This window comes from Podarcis bocagei (genome assembly GCF_964188305.1).
Source record: "Podarcis bocagei genome assembly, chromosome: 5".
Taxonomy (NCBI): domain Eukaryota; kingdom Metazoa; phylum Chordata; class Lepidosauria; order Squamata; family Lacertidae; genus Podarcis; species Podarcis bocagei.
This window is the reverse complement of record NC_138129.1, coordinates 1,995,577-2,022,927: the sequence shown is the minus strand read 5'-3', so window position 1 is coordinate 2,022,927 and position 27,351 is coordinate 1,995,577. Positions and strand designations below refer to the sequence as shown.

General features: G+C 48.3%; 3 protein-coding genes and 1 long non-coding RNA gene across 5 annotated transcripts in view; 1 reads left to right on the top strand and 3 right to left on the bottom strand.

Moving 5' to 3' along the window:
* Nucleotides 1-16,412, bottom strand: part of LOC308588153 (uncharacterized protein) — a 34,132-nt gene extending 17,720 nt beyond the window's left edge. Inside the window, exon 1 of the mRNA XM_081196483.1 lies at nt 16,273-16,412. Within this exon, the coding sequence (XP_081052609.1) occupies nt 16,273-16,304 (32 nt within the window). The 5' untranslated portion in view covers nt 16,305-16,412. The remainder of the gene's footprint in view (nt 1-16,272) is intronic.
* Nucleotides 378-21,845, bottom strand: LOC308588235 (BPTI/Kunitz domain-containing protein-like). 2 transcript variants are annotated; one of them, XM_081196665.1, is made up of 7 exons: nt 21,615-21,845; nt 11,490-11,630; nt 11,063-11,224; nt 9,084-9,221; nt 8,757-8,939; nt 1,610-1,777; nt 378-541 (listed from the first exon to the last, which is right to left on the bottom strand). In XM_081196665.1, the coding sequence occupies exons 2-7, from the start codon at nt 11,503-11,505 to the stop codon at nt 519-521; spliced, it is 690 nt and encodes a 229-aa protein (XP_081052791.1). In that variant the 5' UTR covers nt 11,506-11,630; nt 21,615-21,845; the 3' UTR covers nt 378-518. The 2 variants fall into 2 exon arrangements, with proteins under 2 accessions (XP_081052791.1, XP_081052790.1); XM_081196664.1 differs by lacking the exon at nt 21,615-21,845 and adding an exon at nt 15,891-16,201.
* On the top strand, nt 16,317-27,351 carry LOC308588410. The gene is made up of 3 exons (XR_014008725.1): nt 16,317-16,438; nt 18,211-19,690; nt 27,337-27,351. It is a non-coding gene; the product is annotated as an uncharacterized lncRNA (long non-coding RNA).
* Nucleotides 21,979-24,117, bottom strand: LOC308587339 (ring finger protein-like; the record flags this gene model as incomplete). Its single annotated transcript, XM_081194892.1, has 2 exons — nt 21,979-23,830; nt 24,086-24,117. The coding sequence occupies 2 exons, from the start codon at nt 24,115-24,117 to the stop codon at nt 22,342-22,344; spliced, it is 1,521 nt and encodes a 506-aa protein (XP_081051018.1). The 3' UTR covers nt 21,979-22,341.

Here is a 27,351-nt window from a genome sequence, read left to right as displayed (position 1 = left end):
CCCTCTGGGCATTTGGCCAGTGAGAAGCACTTGGTTCCCAGGTTCAGTGGAAGGACCCTCCTGGCTCTGGCTGTGTAATGTGAATTTCACAGTGTTATTATTTTCTTTATGGTGTTGGTTCAAACCACTACTCTGAATGCTCCTTTTCACAGGGTAAACTCACTGGGGATGAGTTTATGGAACCAAGGGGGCAGTGGCCCCAAAACGCTGGGGAGCCACTGAACTCAACAAATACCCTCTTCCCTTCCAGGACCAAATCTCACCAGCCCAGCAGCTGAGAGGCTTTGAGAGATGCCTTCCCCCCACTGGGGCAGCAGCGGATGTGGGGCTGCCCTTGAGGCCTCATGTCATGCAATGCAAGAACCAGACCCAGCACATGCCAGAACGCTCAGGTTTTATTGGGGGTTAGATGATCCCACAGCAGCCTCCCCAGAGATAGAAGGAGGGGGGCATGGGAACACACTGATGTCTGCTCTGGGGTTGGGGTCTTCTCAGACAAGGTGATCAGGTTGAGGGACTCAGTCCTCCTTAGTGGGGTTTTCTGGGGGAAGAAAAGAAAAAGAGTCAGCCAAGTAATTGGGCATGTGCCCCTTAGGGCAGGCAGCAGCAATGATAGAATAATAGAATTGTAGAGTTGAAATGGACCCCCAAGGGTCATCTAGTCCAACCCCCTGCAAGAAGGAATCTCATTTAAAGCATCCATGACAGATGGTCATCCAACCTCTGCTTATAAACCTCCAAGGAAGGAAGGTTCGCCATCTTCCACTGTTGAATGACTCTGACTTTCAGAAGGTTCTTCCTGATGTTTAGTTGTAATTTCCTTTCCTGTAAGTTGCAGACATTGGTTGGAGTCCTACCATAGCTGTCAACTTTTCCCTTTTCTTGCAAGGAATCCTATTTGGAATAAGGGAATTTCCCTTAACAAAGGGAAACGTTGACAGCTATGAGTCCCACCCTCAAGAGCAGGAGAAAACAGGCTTGCTCCATGCCCCATGTGACAACCCTTTAGGTTTTTTAAGATGTCTGTCATATTTCCTCTCAGTCTCCCCTTTCCCAGGCTAAACATTCCCAACTCCCCCAACTGTTTCTCATGAGGCTTGGTTTGCAGACCCTCGATCATCTTGGCCGCCTTCCTCTGCACACCTTCCAGCTTGTCACTATCCTTCTGAAACTGAGGTGCCCAGAACTCGACACACAACTCCAGGTGAGCCTAGAGCAATACTATGACTTCCCTTGATCTGGACAATAGACTTCTGGTGAGGCAGCCTAGGATTGCATGAGCTTTCTTTGCTGTTGCATCATTTTTTTGACTCATGCGGAGCTTGTGGTCTATTAGGGCCCCTGTTTCCTTTTCACATGTACTGCGGTCAAGCCAGATGTCCCCCATCCTATGTGCTTCAGATCTGGCTCCTCTTGAAGCTCCTCAAGCCCCTTCCTCCATTGTGATAAGGGGGAGATCCACCATCCTTAAGTTCGTCCGTGCATAGGACAGGATGGTGCCAGCAGCCCAGCTGAGATAGACGCCTGTGGAGCCCCACAGTCTGCTCCCTGCCCACCACACACACACACACACACAGAGAGAGAGAAAGAGAGAGAGAATGAATCTTACCTAAGTTCCCGCAAACCATCATGCACTCCAGCATGGTACGAAACCGATTGCCATTCCCCCCGCAGAGCCCATAGACGAATATCTCGCACTTCCTGGTGGTTGAGTTGTAGTAGTAAAATTGTGAAAAAGCCTCACATGGACCAGGGTCCTTTGGCAGCTTGCAGACCTCTGAGGCCACAGAAGGGGGAGAAAGAGGAATCAGAGAGGTTTTTCTTAGGGCAGGAAGGTGTCAAGAGTTTTTAATTCCAACTTCATGTTCCCTGCATGCATTCCTCCATAGGAATAATGCAAAGCCCCTCCATAAAGGGGGAAGGAGTCGGGGGCCACCAGGTGGCGCATTGGAAGATGGCCGACAATAACATCTCTCTGACCCATACAAGGTAATTAAGGGGCTGCTATGGGAAGTATGCAGCCTTCCCACCCCCCTAGGAGGTGGGGGGCACTGCCTTGCCAGCAATGTTCACAATGCACCCCCTGATCCGAGAGATGGGGGTGCCAAACACTTGGCACGAGCCCTCGGTGAAGTTGGATCTTCCTGACGCCAATTCCAATTAGCGCGTGCTGGTTGCTTCAGCTCGGAATTATAATTGGAAATATACGATTGGAAATGAAGCTTAAGCACATACATCAAGTAAAGCTCGACAGATAAGACTGCTGATTAATGGATCTCTGTGACCGGGAGTGACGGATGGATAAGTAAATCTTCTGATGAATCACCACTAGGAGACTGTATGTTTGGAACGAGGGGGGGGGGGGTGGAGGAAAAAAAATCTTTTTTTTCTTTGCACAATGTGATATTAATAACCCTTCACCCCAGAAAGAAATAAGATTGTCGCATTTTTATTAATCATAAGCAGGATTTTAAGAACTGTGTGGGATGGATTACAACAGGAGAGAAGATTGGTGAACGGTGAGAAAGAGGAAAATTTTTATGACACAGTTAAAAAATGGCGTCTCGCCAAGACAGGCTTGCCGGAGAAAGAAGAACAGGGGGAGGAGAATCAGGATCGTTCGAAAGAGAAGGAATGTTGTGTTGGTATTAAAGGGTTAAGAAGCTCTAATCAAGACGCTCTAATCACTGAGCAGCTGGAGGTAGTTAGGCTTCCAGGAATGTGAGTTTGTAGAAATAGTCAACTCACTCGTGTGTTTGCCCCCCTTCCCCCTTTCTTTTCTTTTGGGGCGTGTTTGCTGAAATGTGTGATTCTTCACCAGTTTTTTGTTTTGTGTAAATAAACCTTTTATTTGAGTTCCAAACCGCTTGCTCCAAGATTCCTTTATTGAGAAGATGCTGACTCTCCAGCCCTTCTTGAGCCGCTGTGCGAAATGCTCTGCTGTAATGGAACGTTGACGCATCAGAAGCGCACTGGACATTTGATAAGCATTAAACTAATTAAAGTTTAATGGGACAGGTTATGGTTGTTTGTACATCAAGAAGGAGATAAGGAGTGCAGTTAAGAGTGATTTATGCAAGGACTGGAGCGAAGACAGAAGTGGTTGCCGACAACGAAAGCCTTCAAAGCAGCTTGAGTCCTGCAACGTGCCTAGGAAAAGTTTTAAAGAGGCACTGCGCAGTTTGTACTTGCTGGAAGACGCCTTATTCCTCGAGGAGCCACCTCAGCAGCTGGGAGACAGTCTACAGGTCTGTGAGTATCGTTCCTAAGCCCCAGGGAGGATGGCAGAGTCCCAGGAAAGTTTTACTGTCCCCTTTACGTGACTCAATGGGAAAAATTGGCAAGATTGGAAGGCTAGAGTAAGGGTTTGGTTGCAAGCAAAAGAGTTGCGGAGTTGTACTGAAGCACCGCCTTTACAGGCAGCTGCAGACGCGTCTGCAGAAGACAAAGCAGCAGCGGCAGCTTCACAGAAACGCGACAGGAAAGCCCAAGGTCTACTAGTTTTGGCAGTGGGACCAGAGCAAATGCCTTATGTTTCTGAGTTAAAGAACACGCATGAGGTCTGGACGGTTCTGCAGCGGTTAAATTCCAGAAACACTGCGGGGGCCAAGATCCATGCTACAAGATGTTTGTTTGATTTACGTCTCCAACCGGGAGCGTGTGTGAAAGAACATATTGCCAAAATGGTGTCTGCCTTTAATCAACTAAGACAGCTGGGCATTCCTTTCTCTATGGAGCAGCAGTCATACATTTTGTTGTCTTCTCTTGATAAAAGCTATGAGACTCTAGCTTTAACTTTGGAAGCTATGCCTTCAACTGAATTAACCCTTGAATACATTTCTTCTCGACTTGCTGATGAACAGGATAAAAGGCAAAGAGAAAGAGGTTTGTCTTCAAAGGGGAGTTATGCTGTGCCTAAGAGTGGGGATGCTGAGTTTGAGAACACAGTAAATGCTTTCGCAGCTAGGCACTGTTTTCGCTGTGGTTCCTCTTCCCATTTAATCAGGAATTGTACACGTGAACCTGGTCAAGATAGCACCAAGGCCGTTGCCCCTAGTTACCAGACAAGGAGTTCCAGGGGACGTCGAAGAAGAGGAGGAGGTCGTGGCTACTCCCACAGCACACAGCACATGGCTTCAGCAATGGCGTTGATGCAAGGGCGTGGCCAAGGCAGCAATCTACGCTGGTTGATCAACAGTGGTGCATCTCATCACCTGGTGGCACCATCTAGTGTCCATTTGCAGAATTGCAGACATTTGCAAACCCTTAAAGTTGTGACAATGGCAGGTTTAACTAAACGTTCCTTAGAGACTGTAGGCACAGTGTTTTTGAAGTGTTTGCAAACAGAAATTGATGCCTATGTGCTAAAGGGAATGAAGGGGTGTATTTTGTCTGTGTCAGAACTTGATAGAAATGGGTTTAAAACTGTGTTTGAAAATGGGGTTTGCACTATTTCAAAGAATAACGTATCTCTTTTGCAGGTGGAATGCAGAGATGGGTTATATTATTTTGAGACAAGTCCAGATGAAGTTGAACAGGTTCATGCTGGTTGTGTGAACTCGCCTACCCATAATTCTTGTGTTCATTTATGGCATCGCCGTTTGGGACATATTAATTTTCAGTATGTTAAAAGACAACCTGAATTATCAGAAGGGTGCAAATTGAACAAATGTACTAAGTATTTGGATTGTACTGCATGCAAAAGGGCGAAGGTTCATAGATGCAGCTATCCCAGTTCAAATAGGAAATCTGACAAAGTATTCCAACTTGTGCATATGGACCTATGTGGCCCAATGCCTGTTGCTAGCATGGTAGGTTCGAGGTATGCACTGTGTCTCTCAGATGACAAAACAAAGGTTACATGGTTTTTTCCTCTCAAAACAAAAGCAGATACTGCAGAAACAGTTAAAAATTGGGTTCATGCAGTAGAACTTGAATTCGGTACTAGAGTACTTGCTTTTCAAACAGACAGAGGGTCAGAATTTACCGGGTCTGTGTTGCAGAATTTCTTTAAGAAAAAGGGAATTAAGCATCGTCTGTCTACACCTTATTCCCCCCAAGAGGGAGGCGTGGCCGAACGTAAAAACAGGGTTCTGCAAGAGTTGACAAACTCTATGTTGTTTGATGCTAAACTTCCTCAAAGTTACTGGGCGGAAGCCTGGCAGACGGCTACTCATGTTCTGAACCGAGTATATAATTCGGTAATTGATACTACGCCATATTTTGCTTTATATGGGAAGAAGCCCAAAGTTAATTACTTTCGGGTGTTTGGATCTCAAGCCTATGTACTTATCCCAAAAGCGTTAAGGAAAAAGGGAAGTCCAAGGGCTAGGAAACTCATCTTTTGTGGGTACGAACCACATGCCAAATCTTGGAGGTTCGTGAACCCAGATGGGGATACTACAAGAGTGGTCCTCAGTAGGAGCGCTGAATTTTGTGAGCAATCTGGATGGACTCACTTACATGCTAACCCTGACATTTTGAGAGATGATTTAGGCATTTATGCTGAGAAAGAAAGTCCAGAGGGTGATGAGCCAGAAGGGGATAGTGCACATGGTTCAGATGCAGATTCTGGCCAGGCACAAGGTTCTTCTCCTAAGGTAGAAAAGCCAGAATCTAAAAGTGTTCCAACATCGCCAGTCATTAGGCCTAGCAGACAGCAAAAGCGAAGCAGGTCGCCTGCAACACCTAGCCCAAGGGAGGTATCTAAACGGAGGTCTTTATCCCTAGAGGCACGTCCAGACATAAAGTCTGAGACAGATTCTGACAGCCAACGGTCAGAGGGGGCACAAGAGGAGCAATTGCGCAGGTCAAAACGTGCCACAAAGGGCAAGCCGCCAGAGCGGTTTAAGGTGACAAGTGTATACGTAAATATGGCACAGTGTGAGCCAGATAGCTATGTAGAGGTACAACAGCTTCCAAGCTCAGAAGCCGCAAAGTGGCAGGAAGCAATGGAAAAAGAGATGGCTTCAATGAAGTCTCTCGGTGTGTTTACAAGTACAGAGCTTCCAAAAGGCCAACAAGCTGTAGGTTGTCGATGGGTATATCGTTTAAAGCCCACAACTACTGAGGAGTTGCAATATAAAGCCCGACTAGTTGCAAAAGGGTTTTCACAGCGCAAAGGAGTTCACTATTCTCAAATTTATGCCCCTACTTCAAGATCGGAGTCATTAAGAATGCTTTTAGCCTCTTCAGCTAAGAAGGGAAATAAGCTGTTTCATTTTGATGTCAATGTGGCTTATTTAAATGCAGACTTACAGGAGGAAGTCTATATGACGCCACCACCAGGTTTTGAAGGAGACAAGCCAAACCAGGTCTGGCGCTTACACAAATCCATTTATGGGTTGAAACAGTCCACCCGTAATTGGAATTCCTGCTTAAACGATGCTCTAGAGAGCATGGGGTTCAGAAAGAGCGCAGCAGATGCGTGTCTTTATCTAAAAGGCTCGGGATGTGAACAAGAAGCAGTCTTGATATTTGTTGACGATTTATTATACAGTGGAAAGGACGATAAACTTGCACAACAATTTGCCACAAAGCTTGGAGAAAGGTTTCAGATAAAATCACTAGGCAATGTATCTGTTTATCTAGGAATTAAAATTCAGCAAGATGAAGATGGGAACTATTGGCTCAGCCAAGAAGCTAAGATCCAGCAGTTGCTGGAAAGGTTTAAAATGGACAACTGTGCTGGTGTTAAAACCCCAATGGAGTTAAGTTACACAAAGGATGCTCAAACTGAGCAACAGGCAGAGTTCTGTAATCCCGGGGTTTATCAGTCAGCGATAGGCAGTCTACTCCACATTGCACAGTGGACTCGGCCCGATATAACATATGCTGTCAACATGCTGTGTAGACAAGCTGAAAAACCATCAATGCATGCTTGGCAAGGAGTAAAAAGAGTTTTAAGGTATCTCCAAACTACCAAAAGGTTTCGCTTAAAACTATCAGCAGAGGGCAGCACACAACTTGAATGTTGGGCTGACAGCAGTTGGGCTGATGCTGGACCAGATAGAAAATCAGTGTCAGGAATGGCGATAAAATTTGGAAATGCACTAATTGGTTGGAGATCAAGAAAACAATCACTTATAGCTTTAAGTTCAACTGAATCTGAGTTCAATGCATTATCAGATGTATGTAGGGAACTGGAATTTTATAAGCAACTGGTACAAGAATTGTTTGGAGAATGTTCCCTACCTATCAGAGTGTGGGAAGACAATCAACCTTGTACTAAACTAGCTAAATCAGGTCAATTCAAGGCACACACAAAACATTTGGATATCCGTTATCAAAATGTATGCCAAAGTGTAAAACAAGGTTTAATTGAACTAAAGTATTGTCCAAGCCAAGAAAATCTCGCAGACGGTTTTACAAAAGCTTTGAGTCCGCAATCTCATAAATGTTTCTGTTCAGGTTTAAATTTGAATTAAGGTTGGTACAGCTCAGTGTTACGAGCGAGAGGGGGTGTTGGTATTAAAGGGTTAAGAAGCTCTAATCAAGACGCTCTAATCACTGAGCAGCTGGAGGTAGTTAGGCTTCCAGGAATGTGAGTTTGTAGAAATAGTCAACTCACTCGTGTGTTTGCCCTTCTTCCCCCTTTCTTTTCTTTTGGGGCGTGTTTGCTGAAATGTGTGATTCTTCACCAGGGTTTTTTGTTTTGTGTAAATAAACCTTTTATTTGAGTTCCAAACCGCTTGCTCCAAGATTCCTTTATTGAAAAGATGCTGACTCTCCAGCCCTTCTTGAGCCGCTGTGCGAAAAGCTCTGCTGTAATGGAACGTTGACGCATCGGAAGCGCACTGGACATTTGATAAGCATTAAACTAATTAAAGTTTAATGGGACATGTTGGAATGCAAGTTTGACCTGACAGAGCCCCCTGATTTATTTGATTTATTTGGCTAGCCTGAGAAAAAATAAAGGACAGACTGAAGATTACGTAATTTTGTTTATGGAAGCATTGAACAGAGGCTGTCCCTGAGCGATATGATCTTTGAAGAGTATAAAACCCACACAGAGACCCCAGTTTTCAACCTGCTTGTGAAAATCATCAGGGATCGCAAGGAAAGGAATATATGATAACAACAAGAAGAGAAAGAAAGTAATAAAGGACTATCCGGATCGAACTGGATAGAACTGTCTAATTAAAGCAGTAAAATAAGTGATGCCTGGAGTTATCCGGAATTTTGGACTCGTGTGGAGCTTGATGTATGGGTACCCTCAACAAAATTTAAAATTTGGCTGTATAATTTGGAACTAATGTGATTTGAATAATGTGATGTGATTGGCCTGTTAATAAAAATTATTTTTTTTTAAAAAAACAACAACATAAAGGGGGAAGGAGTCATGGAGCCTTCTCTTTCCAGGCAGAGAGGAATTGTGCCTTGGGCTATCTGGGCGAGTCCAGCTCAGGGACTGAATTTGAGGGACCTGCTTGTGGCAGCTGGTTCAGATCTCTGGAGCCCTCTTGCCTCTCAACCCTTTGCCAAAGCTCCCGCCCAAAGCTCTCCTTCCGAGGTCTGCAAAAACACACCAATCCCGAAAAACCTCAATTTCAAAACATGACGAAGCTCATGGGGTGACTTGGGCTAGTGGCTTCCTCTCTTAGCCTCCCTCACAGTGTTGGTGTTGTTGTGGGGATTAAAGGAGGAAGGGAGAGAACGACGCATGCAGCCATGAGCTCCATGGAAATGAAGGTGGGCGATAAACACCATAAACAAAGCCAATAAAATGAATTTCTGGTGGGTCCCACTCTCAGTACCTGGGCTGATTTTTCCGCAGGCTTCCTCGCAGGCCTCCTTTGTCTCAAATATGTTGCGGTTGCCCGAGCAGCCACCGTAGATGAACTGGTTGCACTTCTTCTGTGACGGGTTGTAGTAGTAACGTATCAAGTGTGCGCTGCATATTCCATCTTCAGGCAGCAACTGGCACTTGTCACTGCGAACTGTTGGAGGCAAAATGAATGGAGGTCCATGAGGGGAGCTTCTCAGGCTCCAGGGCACCTAAGTTGGCACTGCGGCTGCTGCCTCCACCAGTTGCCCAGAGAAGAGAGGGTGGGGGGAGAAGGGGTCAGGGCCTTTGCCAGTACCTGAGTCCATGCAGCCCCGGCTGCACCCCGTGAAGCAGCACTTCTGGGTGAGAGGGCAGTCTCGGTCGTCTCTGCAGGTGTCATTGCAGGGGGCAAAGGTGCGCACCAGTTCCACTTTTGGGCACACACCAGGGTGCTCTGGAAAAAAAGAGATGGGGAGTATCGGGGTGGGACTAATAATAATAATAATAATAATAATAATAATAATAATAATAATAATAATAATAATAATAATAATTTATTTATACCCCGCCCATCTGGCTGAGTTTCCCCAGCCACTCTGGGCGACTCCCAATTGAGTGTTAAAAACAATACAGCATTACATTGAGAGTAAGAATTTGCTGAAAAAAAGTCTGAAATTAGAATGCAGTAAGGGGAGGTATGGGGGAGTCTGGGAAATAAGTTATACGAAAATAAGGATTTGAAATTATACATGTTTTTGTTTAGTTTTGTGTTTGTTTGTGTTGCTGTGTTTGTTAAAATTTTTTGTGAAATCTGAATAAAAATTTTATTTAAAAAAACCAAAAAAAACCAATACAGCATTAAATATTAAAAACTTCCCTAAACAGGGCTGCCTTCAGATGTCTTTTAAAGATAAGATAGCTGCTTATTTCCTTCACATCTGAAGGGAGGGTGTTCCACAGGGCAGGCGCCACCACCGAGAAGGCCCTCTGCCTGGTTCCCTGTAACCTGGCTTCTCACAGGGAGGGAACCGCAAGAAGGCCCTCAGCGCTGGACCTCAGTGTCCGGGCTGGCTGACGGGGGTGGAGACGCTCCTTCAGGTATGCAGGACCGAGGCCATTTAGGTCTTTAAAGGTCAGGACCAACACCTTTAATTGTACTCGGAAACGTACTGGGAGCCAATGTAGGTCTTTCAAGACTGGTGTTATGTGGTCTCGGCAGCTGCTCCCAGTCACCAGTCTAGGTGCCGCATTCTGGATTAGTTGTAGTTTCTGGGTCACCTTCAAAGGTAGCCCCACGTAGAGCGCGTTGCAGTAGTCCAAGCGGGAGCTAACTAGATGACCCTTTGTAGCCCTTCCTACTTGACAGAGGCATGTGTCCAGCTTTACCTCTGGACAGGAAAGCCCATGGGTGGCCCTACTAAGTCCCTCCATGCTGGGCTGTGCAACACAACCCCCCTTAAGTCCAGGTTCTCTGACGTTCCCTGCTCACCCACCCACTCCATAAAAACACAAGAAGAGCCTTCTGGATCAGGCCAATGGCCCATTTTCTCCAGGGGCCAACTGGAAGCTTCAATGGGAAGCCCACAAGAAGGACCCAAGCACGAGCCCTCTGCCCTCCTGGGGTTTCCAGCAGCTGGCCTTCAGAAGCATCGCTGCCTCCAACCGTGGAGGCAAACAGAGCCATCCTGCCAAAAGTCACTGAGAACCCTCTCCTCCTCCATGAATCTGCCTTTTAAAGCCATCTAGTGTGGAATCTAGACACGTATAAGAAAGGTTGTGAAAGTGCTTTTTGAAAAACAGTTTTGAAAAATATATGGAATTTGCCATAGCTCACCATCACCACCTAGTGTTACATTTGTATAATGCACTTTACAACACACTGAAAATGTTTTATTTGCGGCTGTAGAGCTGAGTCCCAGGTTGGTGGCCGCCATCGCCTCCTGTGGGAGTGAGTTCCATAGCTCAACTATGTGCTGCTGCGTGAAGAGGACCTTTCTCCTAATGAACTCCTGTGTTTACAGCTTCATATGCATATCTCTGGATATTTCTGAAATGCGCTAGGTGGCCCATGCCACCAAGAAAAGCCCTGGAATTGTGTTTGGTATGCCAGGACTCACTCCTGAAACACCATATAGCTTGGCATTAGGGAGTGGAGACTGCGTGAGCGGCAGCCAAGTGGGCTTGAGCTCCAACATCTCTTCCTGGGCAGAATTTAATACTGGTTCTCCCACCCAGAAGCCCTCAACTGCTCCCCCCACAATCAGGTCCCCATCTCTTTCCCCACCCATGAAATACCTTCTTCAGCCACCTGGCAAGTCTGTCCACACCCGTTGCTGCAGCACTTCTGGATTGGCAAGTAGAGTCCTGAGCCACAGTCCTGGTCGTTGTTGCAAGTCGTTGAGCAGTTCGCAGCCTGGTCTGGCTGGGGGCTCAACCTGGGGCAGGAGCCGGGCTGGTCTGGGGATGAAACTAGAATGTAAGAAGCTAAGAAGGGCCTGCTGGATCAGGCCAATGGCCCACCTAGTCCAGCATCCTCTTCTCGCAGTGGCCAACCAGGTCACCCAAAGGGGATGCCTGCCGGAGTTTTCCACCCAAATAGACACCAAACCCCCTTGTGTGTATGGATGGTGGTCAAGAGCACATCTGGGTCAGAAGGTGAGGCAGATGGGAGGTTCCTGACTTCATTTCTCTCCCCCCCCCCAAAAGATGGGCTGCTGCTTACCCTCAAGTGGGAGCATGCACTGATGCCCACAGGCAGTCTGGCAGCAGCGCTCGCTCCCTGGGCAGCTGTCATCTGTGGAGCAGAACTGGCCGCACTGGGTGTCATTGTTTTGGATCAGAGTAGGACAGGTGCCAGGCTTCCCTGTGATGGAGAAAGAGAGAGAGAGAGAGAGAGAGAGAGAGAGAGAGAGAGAGAGAGAGAGAGAGAGAGAGAAATAGATTACTAAGCCATTACTAAAATGGATTGTTGTTGTTGTTTAGTCGTTTCCGACTCTTCGTGACCAGAGCACGCTAGGCCCTCCTGTCTTCCACTGCCTCCCACAGTTTGGTCAAACTCATGCTGGTAGCTTCGAGAACACTGTCCCACCATCTCGTCCTCTGTCATCCCCTTCTCCTTGTGCCCTCAATCCTTCCCAACATCAGGGTCTTTTCTCTTCTCATGAGGCGGCCAAAGTATTGGAGCCTCAGCTTCAGGATCTGTCCTTCCAGTGAGCACTCAGGGCTGATTTCCTTAAGAATGGATAGGTTTGATCTTCTTGCAGTCCATGGGACTCTCAAGAGTCTCCTCCAGCACCAGAATTCAAAATCACTAATGGGTGGACTAAAATGAATTACTAACCATTGATAATCTTAAAATTCAGGTGGGTCTGCAAAGCATACGCCTGAAGCATCGAAAGCCAGGGGAAAGAGATGCTTCTTTGACCTCCTTCCGAAGCTGCACCATGGAGGTGTCATCTGCTACTGAGTCAGGTTTCAGGTCCTGGCATTGATTTACAAAGCCCTGAACAACTTGGGTCCAGGAGAGCCCGGGGATCACCTGAACCCTGATATTCCAGCTCAATCACTGAGATCATCAGGAGGAGCATCCTTGATCATTCCATGCTGAGGCTTCTTTGACAACAACCAAGTTGTCATTGGCCCACTCCTTCGGAACTCCCTGCCACTGGAGACTTCTGTGCCAACATCTAAACACCTGCTGAAAACTTTTCTATTCATAGAATCATAGAATAGAATCATAGAGTTGGAAGAGACCACAAGGGCCATCGAGTCCAACCCCCTGCCAAGCAGGAAACACCATCAGAGCACTCCTGACATACTGTATTGTTGTCAAGCCTCTGCTTAAAGACCTCCAAAGTAGGAGACTCCACCACACTCCTTGGCAGCAAATTCCACTGTCGAACAGCTCTTACTGTCAGGAAGTTCTTCCTAATGTTTAGGTGGAATCTTCTTTCTTGTAGTTTGGATCCATTGCTCCGTGTCCACTTCTCTGGAGCAGCAGAAAACAACCTTTCTCCCTCCTCTATGTGACATCCTTTTATATATTTGAACATGGCTATCATATCACCCCTTAACCTCCTCTTCTCCAGGCTAAACATGCCCAGCTCCCTTAGCCGTTCCTCATAAGGCATCGTTTCCAGGCCTTTGACCATTTTGGTTGCCCTCCTCTGGACACGTTCCAGTTTGCCAGTGTCCTTCTTGAACTGTGGTGCCCAGAACTGGACACAGTACTCCAGGTGTGGTCTGACCAGAGCAGAGTACAGTGGCACTATTACTTCCCTTGATCTAGATGCTATACTCCTATTGATGCAGCCCAGAATTGCATTGGCTTTTTTAGCTGCCGCGTCACATTGCTGGCTCATGTCAAGTTTGTGGTCAACCAAGACTCCTAGATCCTTTTCACATGTACTGCTCTCAAGCCAGGTGTCCCCCATCTTGTATTTGTGCCTCTCATTTTTTTTGCCCAAGTGCAATACTTTACATTTCTCCCTGTTAAAATTCATTTTGTTTGTTTTTGCCCAGTTCTCTAATCTGTCAAGGTCGATTCTTCCAGGCCTGTACAGGAAATTGAGAATATATCCCCCACAATGGTCTGCTGGTGTTTGTTTCTAATTTGGTTTTTGTTTTTAATTTTAATTTTTTATGATACGATACGATAATCTTTATTGTCATTGTCCCATACAAATCAACAAAATTGAAAAAAAATCTACACTAGACATTCAAAAACCAACAAGCTTGCTATCCCAGCCTGGTTAACCCTCTAAGAACTCTGATACCCCATAATTAAATACAATATACTCCCTCAGAGACTACCTTACACTTCGTTTAAAACCAGAATCGCATTTGGACAGAAACTGTTTCTCAGGCGGCTAGTCCTAGTCTTTCTAACCCTGGACCTTCTTCCAGAAGGCAGAAGCTGAAAGGGATCATTTCCGGGGTGCGCACTATCCTGTGCTATCTCTGCAGCTTTCTTATGGCACCTGACAGCATAGATTTGATCCAAGGTGGAAAGAGTGCGCCCAATTATTCTCTCCGCAGTCTTTACAACCCTGGACAGCATTGTTTTTCCCCTGGCCGTGCAGCTCCCAAACCACACACAGAGACCATAAGCTAGTACGCTCTCCACAGTGCAATGGTAAAATGCCATCAACAGGTCCTTTGAGAGATTGTTTTTTCAGAGGATAATTATTTTATTGCCTGGTTTTATGTCTTTATATTGCTGTAAACCACTGTGAAATGTTTTATTCAACAAACAAGCAGTACAAATTCAGATTCAAAGAAATAGGTCAAAATGCAGCGGCATCAGTGAAAAGGGACAACCGAAGCCAGGTAGCCGAATCAATAAATCCTGCCAATCTACGTAGGTGTCCCCCTGTCCCAGGAAGCAGAAAGGGAGCCCAGCTTGCCACAGGGGCATGGACGCACCGTGTGGGGTCTTCCCTTCTTCTCTCAGCTTCCCACCACGTGTGTCACAGGAGGGAGGCTGGGTGCTGAGTCAGCCTGTGGTTGGTGGGGATGCCTCTCTCTAGCAAGCAGATCCAAACTGATGTGTCAGGCATGGAGGAAAGACCCAGGGCCAGATCCTACGCCTGCCTGCCAGGACTCCTTCAGCCAAGAGCAGGGAGTGAGCGATGGCTCCTCCCAGGAGAGGGAGGAACAGAAGATGTTATCTGACCTGGCAGAGACAACTAGCTCAGGTGGAAGAGCGTGAGACTCTTGACTTCAGGGTCATGGGTTTGAGCCCCACGTTGGGCAAAATATTCCTGCATTGCAGGGGGCCCTCGTGGTCTCTCCCAACTCTCCCATTCTGTGTTCCTAGGATCCTACGAAGGCTCATGCTAGCTTCAACGTTAGGAGAGAGGCAGCGGGAAAACAGCAATAAAATAAAAGCAGAGCAGGAGGAGGAGTGAGTCAAACAACAAGAAGGTTTCTGTGAACACATCATAGACAGCAGGGCTCTTAAATAGAGGAAGTGTCAGATCATTGCTACACCTTGCCCAATATTGTCGGCAGTGGCTGGCAGTAGACTTCAGGGGAGGTATTCTGCCCACTGAGGTTCAGCCCCATCCCAAAGGGGGAGAGAGGGAAAGACCAGGCGGAAACTATTAGCTTCTGATCACAGAATTATCAGAGGGTAGAGTTGGAAGGGATGAAGAGGGTCATCTGGTCCAAGGCAGGAGTCATGTCTAAACAGGACACCACAACTTTAATGCAGTTTGAAAAACCCAAACCATGTACAAAGGGGGTGTGTGAATAAACACATCATAACCATATGTAAAAGCAGCACAGCTGCAAGGTGACCTGTAATATCTATGTCTGACCAATAGCACTATTCTGAAATGGTTTGGGTGAATTATTGTTATCAGGGCTTCTTTTCAGCCAGAACTCAGTGAGTTCCTCTCAGGTAGGTGCCATTGCCATTCTTAGAGAATGAGGGAGGTGTTCATGGTGAGTTCTGACACCTCTTTTTCTAGAAAAACAGCAATTCTTCTTCTTCTTCTTCTTTGCAAACCACCCTATACCTCAAGTCTCAGGGCAGTTCACAGGATAAAGTCACAATATAAAAACACAAAATGCACATTAATCCAACAACCCCCCAATAAACACCAACCCAATAAACCACCCCCAAGGCGTTTTAAAAGGGCATTGGGAGGACAATCGGCTAAAGGCCTGGTTAGTGAGGAATGTTTTTACCTGGTGCCTAATGGTTTATAATGAAGGTACCAGGCAAATCTCCCTGGGGAAAGCATTCCACAAACAGGGAGCCACTGCAGAAAAGGCCTGCTCTTGCGAACATAAAGTTCTTTTTTAAATTCTGAAAACATAAGATCATCGGCCCATAAGATCATTTCACCCACCTCAAGTCTGATCCGTCTTGCCCCTGACACCAGGATCTATAGGGAAGGGGAAGCTATGGAACAGGAGACGGTGGTTTCCTGGCAATGAGGACTCTTTCAACTACCCATTCAGGGTTTCGTACAGGAGCCCCAAGCCAGCACAGCCAGAAGATGCAGAGGCTCATGAGAATTGTGGCCAATTCAGAGGGAGGCTGCCTTAGAGAGTGTTTCCCACGGGGGCTTAGAAAGATGGAGATTGGGACAAGGGAGTCCAAGGAGACACTCACCTAGAGGCATCTGACCAGACACAGGTCCCAGCTCACCCCAGAAAGCAAGGAGTGCAACCAGGCAGAGGCCAATGGACTTCATGGCGAAGCAGGTCTGAGTCCCCTGCCTGCACCCAAAAGGCTTTATATCCCATGCAGAAGGAACTGACAGCACATTTGGAAATCTCTCAGCTCCACCCAGAACAAACAGAAAGCAGAAAGGAATGGATTGGTTGGGAAAGGCTGGAGTATCTGAGTGACTGGAGAGGAACCTTTCCAAGCCAGCACCCCATTCGTAGGCAGGCGATGACTCTGTCCTAGGCGTGGCCCTTCTGTTATCAAAATACAAAAGATAGCAGAAATGAGGAGCTGCCTCCAGGTGCTTCCAAGCACCAAGGGAGACCTTGAGTCTGGGTGGCCCTGTGTTTGGGGCATTCAGAAAGAGGGCATCAGCCGTGCCAAAGGGGAAAGGGCCCCTTGGCTGCAGGAGGCAGGTGTATTCCCCTCTCCAGAGTGGTTGTCATTGCCCACCTGGGCTGTTTTCATGAGAAGAAGAGGTTCCAGGTGAGGTGGGAACAGAGCTGAACTGGGAGAAGGAGAAAGTGCTTACCTGGATACTGGCTGGAGGCAGGTGTCAGTTGACCCCAGAGAGCAAGAAGCCCCACAAGGAGGAGAAGGCCACCCCACGACAGGATGAACAAGTTACGGTAAGTCTACTGCCCAGCCCACGACTCACTTATATCTCAGAAAACAGGTTCAATGGGGGATTCCCGAAGAAGGTGGTGAAGGAATAAGGGACAGAGGTCTGGACAGCATCAATAAAAAGGGACAAACCAAGCAAGTTAACTGCCAATCTACGTAGGTGTCCACCTGTCCCAGGAAGCAGACAGTGATCTCTGCTTGCCACAGGGGCATGGACACACCATGTGGGGTCTTCCCTTCTTCTCTCAGCTTCCCACCACGTGTGTCACAGGAGCAGAGGGAGACTGAGTGTTGAGTCAGCCTGTGGTTGGTGGGGACGCCTCTCTCTAGCATGCACATCCAAACTGACCTGTCACGCATGGAGGAAATTCCCAGGGCCAGATCCTACGCCTGCCTGCCAGGACTCCTTCAGCCAAGAACAGGGAGTGAGCGATGGCTCCTCCCAGGAGAGGGAGGAACAGAAGATGTTATCTGACCTGGCAGAGGCAATAAAATGAAAGCAGAGCAGGAGGAGGAGTGAGTCAAGCAACAAGAAGGTTTCTGTGAACACATCATAGACCGCAAGGCTCTTAAATATAGGAAGTGTCAGATCATTGCTACACCTTGCCCAATATTGTCGGCACTGGCTGGCAGTAGACTTCAGGGGAGGTATTTTGCCCACTGAGCTTCAGTCCCATCCCAAAGGGGAGAGAGGGAAAGACCAGGCAGAAACATTAGCTTCTGATCACAGAATTATCAGAGGGTAGACTGCAAGAAGATCAAACCTCTCCATTCTGAAGGAAATCAGCCGAGTGCTCACTGGAAGGACAGATCCTGAAGCTGAGGCGCCAATACTTTGGCCACCTCATGAGAAGAGAAGACTCCCTGGAAAAGACCCTGATGTTGGGAAAGATGGAGGGCACAAGGAGAAGGGGACGACAGAGGATGAGATGGTGGGACAGTGCTCTCGAAGCTACCAGCATGAGTTTGACCAAACTGCAGGAGGCAGTGGAAGACAGAAGTGCCTGGCGTGCTCTGGTCCAGGGGGTCACCAAGAGTAGGACACGACTAAACGACTAAACAACAACAAGAGTTGGAAGGGACGCAAAGGGTCATCTGGTCCAATGCAGGAGTCATGGCTTAACAGGACCACAACATTAATATAGTTTGAAAAACCCAAGCAGTGTACAAAGGGGAGGGAATGAATAAACACATCGTAACAATATGTAAAAGCAGCATAAAAATACAACCACACAGCTACAATGTGACCCGTAATATCTATGTCTGACCAGTAGCACTATTCGGAAATGGTTTGGGTGAATTATTGTTATCAGGGCTTCTTTTCAGACAGAACTCAGTGAGTTCCTCTCAGGTAGGTGCCATTGCCATTCTTAGAGAATGAGGGAGGTGTTCATGGTGAGTTCTGACACCTCTTCTTCTAGAAAAATAGCTCTTCTTCTTCTTCTTCTTCTTCTCCTCCTCCTCCTCCTCCTCCTCCTCCTCCTCCTCCTCCTCCTCCTCCTCCTCCTCCTCCTCCTTCTTCTTCTTCTTCTTCTTCTTCTTCTTCTTCTTCTTTGCAAACCACCCTGTACCTCAAGTCTCAGGACAGTTCACAGGATAAAGTCACAATATAAAAACACAAAATGAGCTTCCAGGTGAGGTGGGAACAGAGCTGAACAGTGTCTGGGGCTGACAAGCCTCACACCCCTAAGAACATAAGAAGAGTCGAGGGGCCACTAGGGGCGCATCAGAAGATGGCTGACAATAACATCTCTCCGTCCCACACGAGGTAATTAGGAGGCTGTGATGGGAGTAAATAGCCTCCCTACCCCCCCCCGGATTGTGGGGGGGGGGGCTGCCCTTGCCTGCTGTGCCCTATACCACCCCCGAATTTGTGGGGATGGGGGCACTAGGCAGAATGCCCTCCTGTGGGATCTCGGTGTTCCTGGACGCTGTCTCTGATCCGCGCCACTAGCTGCAAGAACTTCAAAAGAAACAATTAGGAGGAAGCGAATGCACATATTTCAAGGAAGGAGAGGGAGTAAAGACTGCTAACAGAAGAGATCTCTGATAAACAAGACGAGTCGGAGGAACTAGAATTAACCAGATGAAGATACACCAAGACTTGGTATGGCAAAAGGACTGGATGGGGGAGGGAAAAAAAAAACTTTCCTTTCTTTCCTCTATGTGATTAAACAAGAACCCCCCCCCTCACAAGTCAGAAATGTCATTTGAAGGACTTAAGCTGTGGATTTATGTCTGTGTGGAGATAAACTTTCTAACCAAAGCATGCTTTAAGAAGAGCGTGGAATGTATAAGGGCTTTGGAATGATGCAGTTAAAAATACCGTCGCCATATTGGGAAGTTCTGTCGGAGGACTTAAGTCTGGGAGGAGAAATAGAGAAATAGAGCTGTTTTTATATTGTGGGTGAAACTCCTCAGAGGGACTTAAGAACGACAGTTCTGTGATTAATGATGGAAAGAGCGATATTATCTATGAATGCGATGATATATGGAAACCATCTCGATTTGAGGATTGGACGAACGGAAAAATTCACACAGGATTATTATTGGTGTTTATCGGCTTAAGGAGATTATCAGAAGAGATCATAAAGAAAAAAGAGAAAATATACGAACAAGAGGAGATGTGGAAACAGCAAGATAAGACTGGATAGAATTATGAACTTTGTTTGGACTGATTTGGACATTAACGCAGTAGCAAGAAGATGATCAGAATCCCCCTTCGGATCTTGAAATATGGGTCCCCTCAACAAAATTTAAAATTCGACTTTGTAATTCGGAATTTATGTGATGTGATTTGATTTGATTGGTTGGTTAATAAAAATTATTTTTTTTTAAAAAAAGAACATAAGAAGAGTCTGCTGGATCAGGCCAATGCATACCCTCCAACATTCCTCAGGTGAAAATAGGGACGTTTCTCACTCCACCACAACTGACCCTCCTTGATCCCTCATCCCCTCACAAAATACTTCCTATCAGAAGAAGGGCGAGGGCCGCCATTGCCAGTCTAGCTTGGTGATTTACTGGATACTCACTTATAGCAGCTTCAAGGCAGCCACTTGCTCCAGCAGCCAAACTGAGCCTTCTTGAGTCTCTGCCCTCAGGCAACTTTGCCCAAGGTCTGAAGGTGGACCCTCCATGGCCTCCCACCTGCTGCCTCCTCTGGGCTCTTGGACCATGGACTTGGTTCCTCAGGTACAGCAGAAAGCACCTTTCCAGGCTAATAATAATAATAATAATAATAATAATAATAATAATAATAATAATAAAATATGTCTTCTAAATAATAATAGTCATGATGATGATGGAATCTAGATAGATTGCCTCTTGCACTGGAGGTCTCACCAAGGTCAAGGCTGCCTTGATTTCTAATCGGCAGTGTATGTGTGTGCAGAAAAAGATAAAAAATCAAAGTCCGCTTTGGAAAGCAACTCCCCTGGAGGAAGGGTATTTCCCAAGGTGACCGCAGAGCAAACCAAACTGAGTAAACGGCAGGAGGAGAAAGGGTGACGCCAAGGAGGTGGGTTTGATTCCTATAGGTGCCAGCTGCGAAAGGTGGAAGGGACTCCCCAGAGGTCATCTAGCTCATCCCTCTGCAAGGCAGGAATCATAGCTATTAAATCCTAGAATAACTGACAGGGAAAGGACCCTGAGGGTCATCTAGTTCATAGGGTGTTGCTTAGGGAATGCTATTCAGCCCCGTGGAACCTTCAGTGTGGGGTTCCGCAGGGCTCAATCCTGTCCCCCACATTAATAATAATAACAACAACAACAACAACAACAACAACAACAACAACAACAACAACATAGATGCTTAACATCTATGTGAAACCTCTAAGTGGGATTATCTGGAGGTTTGGAGTCTGCTGTGAGCAATATGCTGATGACACTCAGCTCTGTTTCTCCTTTACATCTGCAGGTGAGGCAGTGGAAGTTCTGGATCAGTGTCTTGCCTCAATAATGGAGCCAACAAACTGAAGCTCAACCCAGATAAGACAGAGGCCCTGTTAGTGAGTGGTTCCCTAGAACAGATGACTGGGAGGTTGCGTGCTCTTGGTGGGGTTACGCTTCCCCTGAAGGAGCAGGTTCATAGCCTGGGGGTCCTCCTGGATCCTTTGCTGTCGCTCGAGGCTCAGGTGGCCTCAGTGGCCAGGAGTGCCTTCTATCAGCTTTGGCTGGTGGCCCAGCTACGCCCCTATCTGGACAGAGACAGTCTAACTCCTGTTGTCTATGCTCTGGTAACCTCAAGGTTAGATAACTGCAATGCGTTCTACGTAGGGCTGCCTCTGAAGACAGGTTTGGAAACTTCAGCTAGTGCAGAATTCAGCGGCCAGGTTGCTCACCAGGGCAAGACAGTTGAGCCTATTACACCGATCCTGGTCCCACTGCTCTGGCTGCCAATTAGTTTTCAGGCCCAATTAAAAGTCCAATTTTGACCTATAAAGCTTTAAACAGCTTAAGGACTGCCTATTTCCATATGAACCTACCTTAGATCATCTTCCGAGGCCCTTCTTGTGTGCCTCCTCCTTCAGCGGTCCAGAGGGTGGCAACACGAGAACGGGCCTTTTCTTTCCTTTTTGTGTATAATTTTTATTAAATTTTCTGTTTTACAATTTAGAATATTCATTTAAATAACCTGAAAATGTCAATGACTTCCCTTGCTCTCTTTCCATGGTTCATTTAGCATATCAGAAATTCCTTCATATTTTACATAAACTAAACCATTCAGTAATCCATTATTACATCCATCAAAACTTGTTTACACTGTTGAATTTATCTTAATGCTGCCAACGTTTTCAAGTGTGCACAAGGCAAGAATCACAGTTATAAGAACATGGGGTGGTACAATAGGATGGGATGCCACGGGTCATGTAGCCCAAACCGCAGCAAGGCAAGAGTCTCCAATAAAAGGATGGTCTCCCCGACCCCCTAGCGGGGGGGGGGGGGAGGAACCCCAAAGGGGTACAGCAGCTGACTCCATTCCGCAAAAGGGAGAAAGAAAATCCTCCTTTACTTGGCCCATAGCTAAACCCTGGAATTCACAGCTGCAGGAGGTAGTTTTGGCCACCAACTTGGACGGCTTTAAAGGAGAGGTCGATAAATTAACGGAGGAGAAGAGAGGTGAGGACGACTCTCAGCCATTATAGCTCTGTTTCTGGAATATCCCATTGGAGGTTTCCAAGCAGAGGTTAGGTGGCCATCTGTCCTGGAGGCTCAGGTGGAGATACCTGTATCGCAGGCGGTTGGGCTGGACAGTGGCGTAGCGTGGGTTGTCAGCACCCGGGGCAAGGCAAGTAATTTGCGCCCCCTAACCCGTGGATTTGCGCCCCCTAACCCTAACCCCCAGATGTTGCGCCCGGTGCGGCCGGCTCCCCCCTGCACCCCCCACGCTACGCCACTGGGGCTGGATGGCCCTCGGGTCCCTTTGCCCCTTCCCCACCACTCTCGGCTCCCAGAATGAGGCCACCCACTCTCGTCTCCACTGCCCAAGCCCTCAAGCACTTTCGCAGCTGCTTGGCCGGCGACAGCAGGAGGGGCGAGGGGCGCCACTCTCGAATTCGAATCCTTTTCGGGCTCTGCAAAGCCCTTCCTGCTCATCCGAAGGCTGCTCTTGAGTTCGAATCCTGCTTCCAATGCGCAAAGAGCCTCCCGCTCTCACGTTGCCCGGTGTAAAGCGCTTCCTTGCCTCCGAATCCTGCAGCCCTTAGAAAGGCCGCCGCGCGCCCCTCCCGCGAAGATGGAGAGCCACTCCTCTCCTATCCGACGGAACTCACCGCCACCTCTCCAGGATGGCGAAGAGCAGGAAGACCACCAGCAACGGCAGGAAGAAGACCAATAGGCTGAGCGTCTCGGCGGCCAGCAGCCCCAGCAGGACCAACCGGTAGAGCCAGCGGCTGCGCCGCTCCAGCCGCTCCAGCCCCTGCACCATCCCGAGCGGGTAGCGCAGGCAGGGCAGGGCGCCGTGCTCCGGGCGGCTGGCGCGGAAGCGCATCTGGAAGCGGTGCTCCAGGCGGCCCCAGGCGCCGGGCCGGCGTTCGGGCAAGGGCTCGTATTCCGCGCGCCCGGCCGCCGATTCTTGCGGCGACTCGAGCAAGAGCATCTCTTCCTGCAGCTTCCGGATCTCCCACTCCATCACCGGCGTCTTCTGGCGGCACAGCGGGCAGCGCGCGCGGCCGATTTCGGCGGCGCCCGACGCCTCCAGGACAGCGCCCAGGCAGCGCGCGCACAGCTCGTGGCCGCAGTTCAGGCGCGACGGGCGGTGGACGTCGCCGTCGTAAAACTCTGTGCAAATCGGGCACTCCGCATCCTCCTCTCCGTCGGGGGACGCGCGGGGCTGCGCCGAAAGAGGGTCGTTCTCGCCCGTTCCCGCCGCGCCCTTCGCATCCTCCGGTCCACCGGGCGCAGGGAGAATGCAGTCGAACTCCCCTTCAGACACAGACGCCGCCCGCTCGGGCTCAAGCGCGTCCCCGAGGAGCCCTGGGGACTTTCTGAACGCGCCATCCTCCTCGTCGCCACTCGTCGCCGCGTCTTCCGGCACCACCCGGTCTCCTTGCCCTGTTGTCGAGGCGACAGAGGCTTCATCTTCCCCCAGCGCTCCCTCCTGGGCCTGGCAAAGGGTACCGGTGCCCCGCGGGCCGCCCTCTCCTTCCTCCGGCGCAGCGAACCCCTCCGAACCGCTGGGGCTGGTGCTCGAAATCTCCGCGGGCGAACCAGGCCTGGGGCCCGCGACTCCGCCGCTCCAGGCCAGGCTTCGCTCCGTTTGGCGGCGTCGAGGCTCCGGGTTCGAGGTCAGAGAGCTGCGCCAGGCGGCCCCTGGCGATCCTCGGGGGCCGGTTCGGGGGTCCGCGCACCCCACCGGTGGGTGCGGCTGAGCGTCTCGGAGTTCGCCGGCGTCTTTTTGCCCGTAGAGCGGTGAGCGCTTTCGGCTGCCAAATAATACGAGGACAGATTCTCGACGGACCGGTTTGGCGACTCGCAAGGCGGCTGTTTCCGTATCTGGAGACAGGCGCGACCTGCTCCACAGAAGAGGCCTTCCAGGTGGGCGGCTGCTCAACCGAAGCCACCCACGAATCTTTCGACTGAACGACCTGGCGCCCTTGAGCTGTTGGCTTGTTTCTGATAGAAGGAAGAAGAGGTCGATCCGAGGACGGAGTCCCGAGGATGAAAATGTGGTTCTCTCTGCCCCCCAAGCCACTTCATGGTTCGAGGAGAAATGTCCTAAATCGTAGAAGGGGAGCAGAGGAGAGTGGGAAAGGATCCTTCAGATATAAAAGCATAGAGTGGTACAATAGAATGGGATCCCGAAAGTCATCGAGCCAAAACCCCCAGTGGGGCAAGAATCAGAGAGATAAAAACACAGAAGGGGAGAGTTGGAAGGGGCTCCCAAGGGTCATCTAGTCCAACCTGCTGTAAAGCAGGAATCAGAGCTATAACCTCCTAGAAGGGAAGCCTAATGGTCATCTAGTCCAACCCCCCTGCCCATAGGAGTTCCTCGGTTGGCTCAAACCACCAACCTTCTGCTGAACAGCCAGACACCCTTAGTCATTGTGGCACTTTCAGGCAAGGTGAAATAATAATAATGTTGTTATTGTTTTGTTGTTTAGTTGTTCAGTCGTGTCCGACTCTTCGTGACCCCCTGGACCAGAGCACGCCAGGCACTCCTGTCTTCCACTGCCTCCAGCAGTTTGGTCAAACTCATGCTGGTAGCTTCAAGAATACTGTCCCACCATCTCGTCCTCTGTCGTCCCCTTCTCCTTGTGCCCTCCATCTTTCCCAACATCAGGGTCTTTTCCAGGGAGTCTTCTCTTCTCATGAGGTGGCCAAAGTATTGGAGTCTCAGCTTCAGGATCTGTCCTTCCAGTGAGCACTCAGGGCTGATTTCCTTAAGAATGGAGAGGTTTGATCTTCTTGCAGTCCATGGGACTCTCAAGAGTCTCCTCCAGCACCAGAATTCAAAAGCATCAATTCTTCGGCAATCATCCTTTATTATGGTCCAGCTCTCACTTCCATACATCATTACTGGGATTAGCTTGAACCATATGGACCTTTGTTGGCAAGGTGAAAGAAGCAGGCATCCTTTAATTTTGTGACTGCTGTCACTATCTTAGAATTACAATTCTATTATTCTGGGGTCACTAGGATGTAAGTTTGAATTGTTTATTGCACAGATGGATCCCTTTACAGACTTAACACTTGATGATCTTATTGGGAATTTAATATAATGTGTAGAGAGCGAATAGCAATCTCCAGTAAGGAGTTCAAGACATTGTAACTCAAGCTATGTGTCCCAATTGAAAGAAGGTGGGGCAAGGCTCAACCCAGAAAAGTCATTTGCTTTAATTGCAACAAGGAAGGACATGGGGCAGTTTTGTAGAGCCCCCAAAGCAGGGAAATCTTCTGAGAGTAAACAACCAAACCAGAACACATGAATCTCACTGCAACCAGTAGTGATGAGAAATCAGACAGGTGGTTGATAAATTTGGGGTGGCCACTTCACCGTTCATAAGCAATATAGAGTTAGGGTTGAACGCTAGATTGCTTATGAACGGGGGGGGGGGGGCGGAGCACATGTCCCAAAAGCGATCCTTGGGGGAATCCACTTTCTTCACCCCTCCATTGTGGGAACTGTCCATTTATTCCTACTCTCTGTGGAGATACATTTCCACACCTACTAACACTACATGTGACCTTCCACACAGGGTTGTTGTGAAGATCCATGGGGAGAATGATGAACATGAACAAAGAGATGAACTGAAGCCACTTCCTCTTCACTTTGTTCAGCCTCCAACTGGATTCAGTCACCCAAAAAATATTCTTAACCCTGCTTAAGTACTTACAGTCACTCTAAGCACTGAAAGCACTTGCCGTCACATTTCGTATCTAAGGAATAGGCATTGCACAGAGCCATCTAGTGGATGCCTCTGAAAATTCACAGCATTCCTTCTGCAGAATCAAATTGAACTTACTCTGCATAACTGTGGCAGCAGCTGGCTTCCGTGAGCTTTATTGGGGCAGAAAATTTCAACTGCTTCTCAGAACTTTGCCTAATTAGACCCAGCACTAACATATCCCCCAATTGTACTTGTGGATGACTCTGGAAGGTGGTTTTGAGGGGGTGGGGGAGATATTCAGTGAATTGATTAAACAATTACAGGTATGACTTTTCCTACAAGGGCAGAACCTCTCCACCAGCTTTAACTATCTCTCTCTCATCTACAGCAGAACCCAGGTGGAGACCCAGGATCATTGTCCCATCCTGCATGGTGTCTAATGCTCTAGAGGTTAAGGCACATCTTCAAATCACAATGCCATAAACACAAAATCAAAGAGGGTCTTCTCTTCTCTCATTCCAATAAAGAATAGTCATCCCATCCCACTTAGTCTCCTTCTTGAGGGTTTTCCCCTTCTCTTCTGAAACCAGCTCCTGCCTTTTGCCATATTGCTGCTCCCAAGTGGAGAGGGAAGGGGCTGAGAGCGGGGGCCACTTTCAAGAGGAAATTACTCAATGAAGTCAGGGTGTCCTTTTGGCATCCTGCAGTTAAGGCTGCAATCGTGCACACATATGATTCATCAAACATCATCATCATCATTTATTATCTATACCCTGCCCATCTATCCCCAGCTACTCTGAGTGGCTCCCAACTAAATATTAAAAGCACGATAAAACATCAAACATTAAAAACATCCCTAAACACCGGAGGTTTGATCAAACCTTCCACATCCCTCAAAGTGGCTTCTGAAAATCATGGTAACACCCATTGCCACTGAAAATGGCAATTAATCAGGTTGCATGCCACCCCAACCTCCACACAGTGCAAGAATCCAGGGCTACCAGTCACTTACCCAGGCATTGGTTTCCTTGGATTCAGGGACAGTGGAAATTATGGTGTCTTTATGATATATTTATTTACACATATACACAACTTAGCAACTCTGCAAGTCTATGATTCTGTGAAATGAATGTGTCTTGTTCTTACATGGAGGAGGAAGGGCATAGGTGGGAAGAGCATTCTTCTGAGAAAAGCCACCTGCCAGGAACCTCCACTTCCCAGCTGGCAAGACCCATTTCGGGGAACGGCTCCCCAGGCAGAACAAGACAGGCAGGCCTGGGATCTGCTGACTGGTGGAATGAAGTCTGCTTCCACCAAATCCTTCTGCCACCCCGTCTGGCCTTCTCAGCTTTCCAGGACTCCCAGGGGGAGGCAACATAAGGCTGGGATGGCAGGCCACTGGATCTCTCCCCATTCCCAAATGATTCTCCAAGCCAATGCTGGGGGCTGCCTCAGGTCAGTGTTGAGATTTCCATTCCACCTTAAGGAGCAGACGTGTGGAACTGTTGGGTGTCACATGTCTGTTTACATTCCAGCACAGCCTGCTGGGAACTTCCATTGTGTGTATAGCTTTTGCTTTTCCCTGTCTCTCTGAGAAGATGAAAAGAGAAAGACGACATGTTTCTTTGTCCGTAGTTGTAGTATGCTTTCACAAGCCTCATGCCTATTTTGTGTGTACAGTTCACTCTGCTGATAGTGTGCCCTGGCTCTGAAGCCCAGGTCGCCGATTTACGTCGGAGCAGAGGCCGATGGGTCTTCACAGCGGGATGGCTGGAAGGAGACAGCCAAGCTGGGGCTAGCCAGCTGGACTTGCAGCCCTCTGCATGTCTACAGTCAGGTCTTGTAGAAACACGGACAGCTCCAACTCAGCAGCTTGTTCCAGTGAGCCAAACTGAGCCTTCTGAAGTCTCTGCCCCCAGGCAACTCCTTCTAAGCTCTGCTGCCTTGAA

Bases quoted from the DNA above. Each gene is read 5' to 3' on its own strand.
- LOC308588235 (XM_081196664.1), bottom strand. From the start codon at position 15,972: ATGAAGTCCATTGGCCTCTGCCTGGTTGCACTCCTTGCTTTCTGGGGT. The intron at 8,940-9,083 runs GTACTGGCAAAG...TGCCTCCAACAG, and splicing joins CCGGGGCTGCATGGACTCAG to TTCGCAGTGACAAGTGCCAG. The intron at 542-1,609 runs GTAAGATTCATT...TTCTTCCCCCAG, and splicing joins GATGGTTTGCGGGAACTTAG to AAAACCCCACTAAGGAGGAC.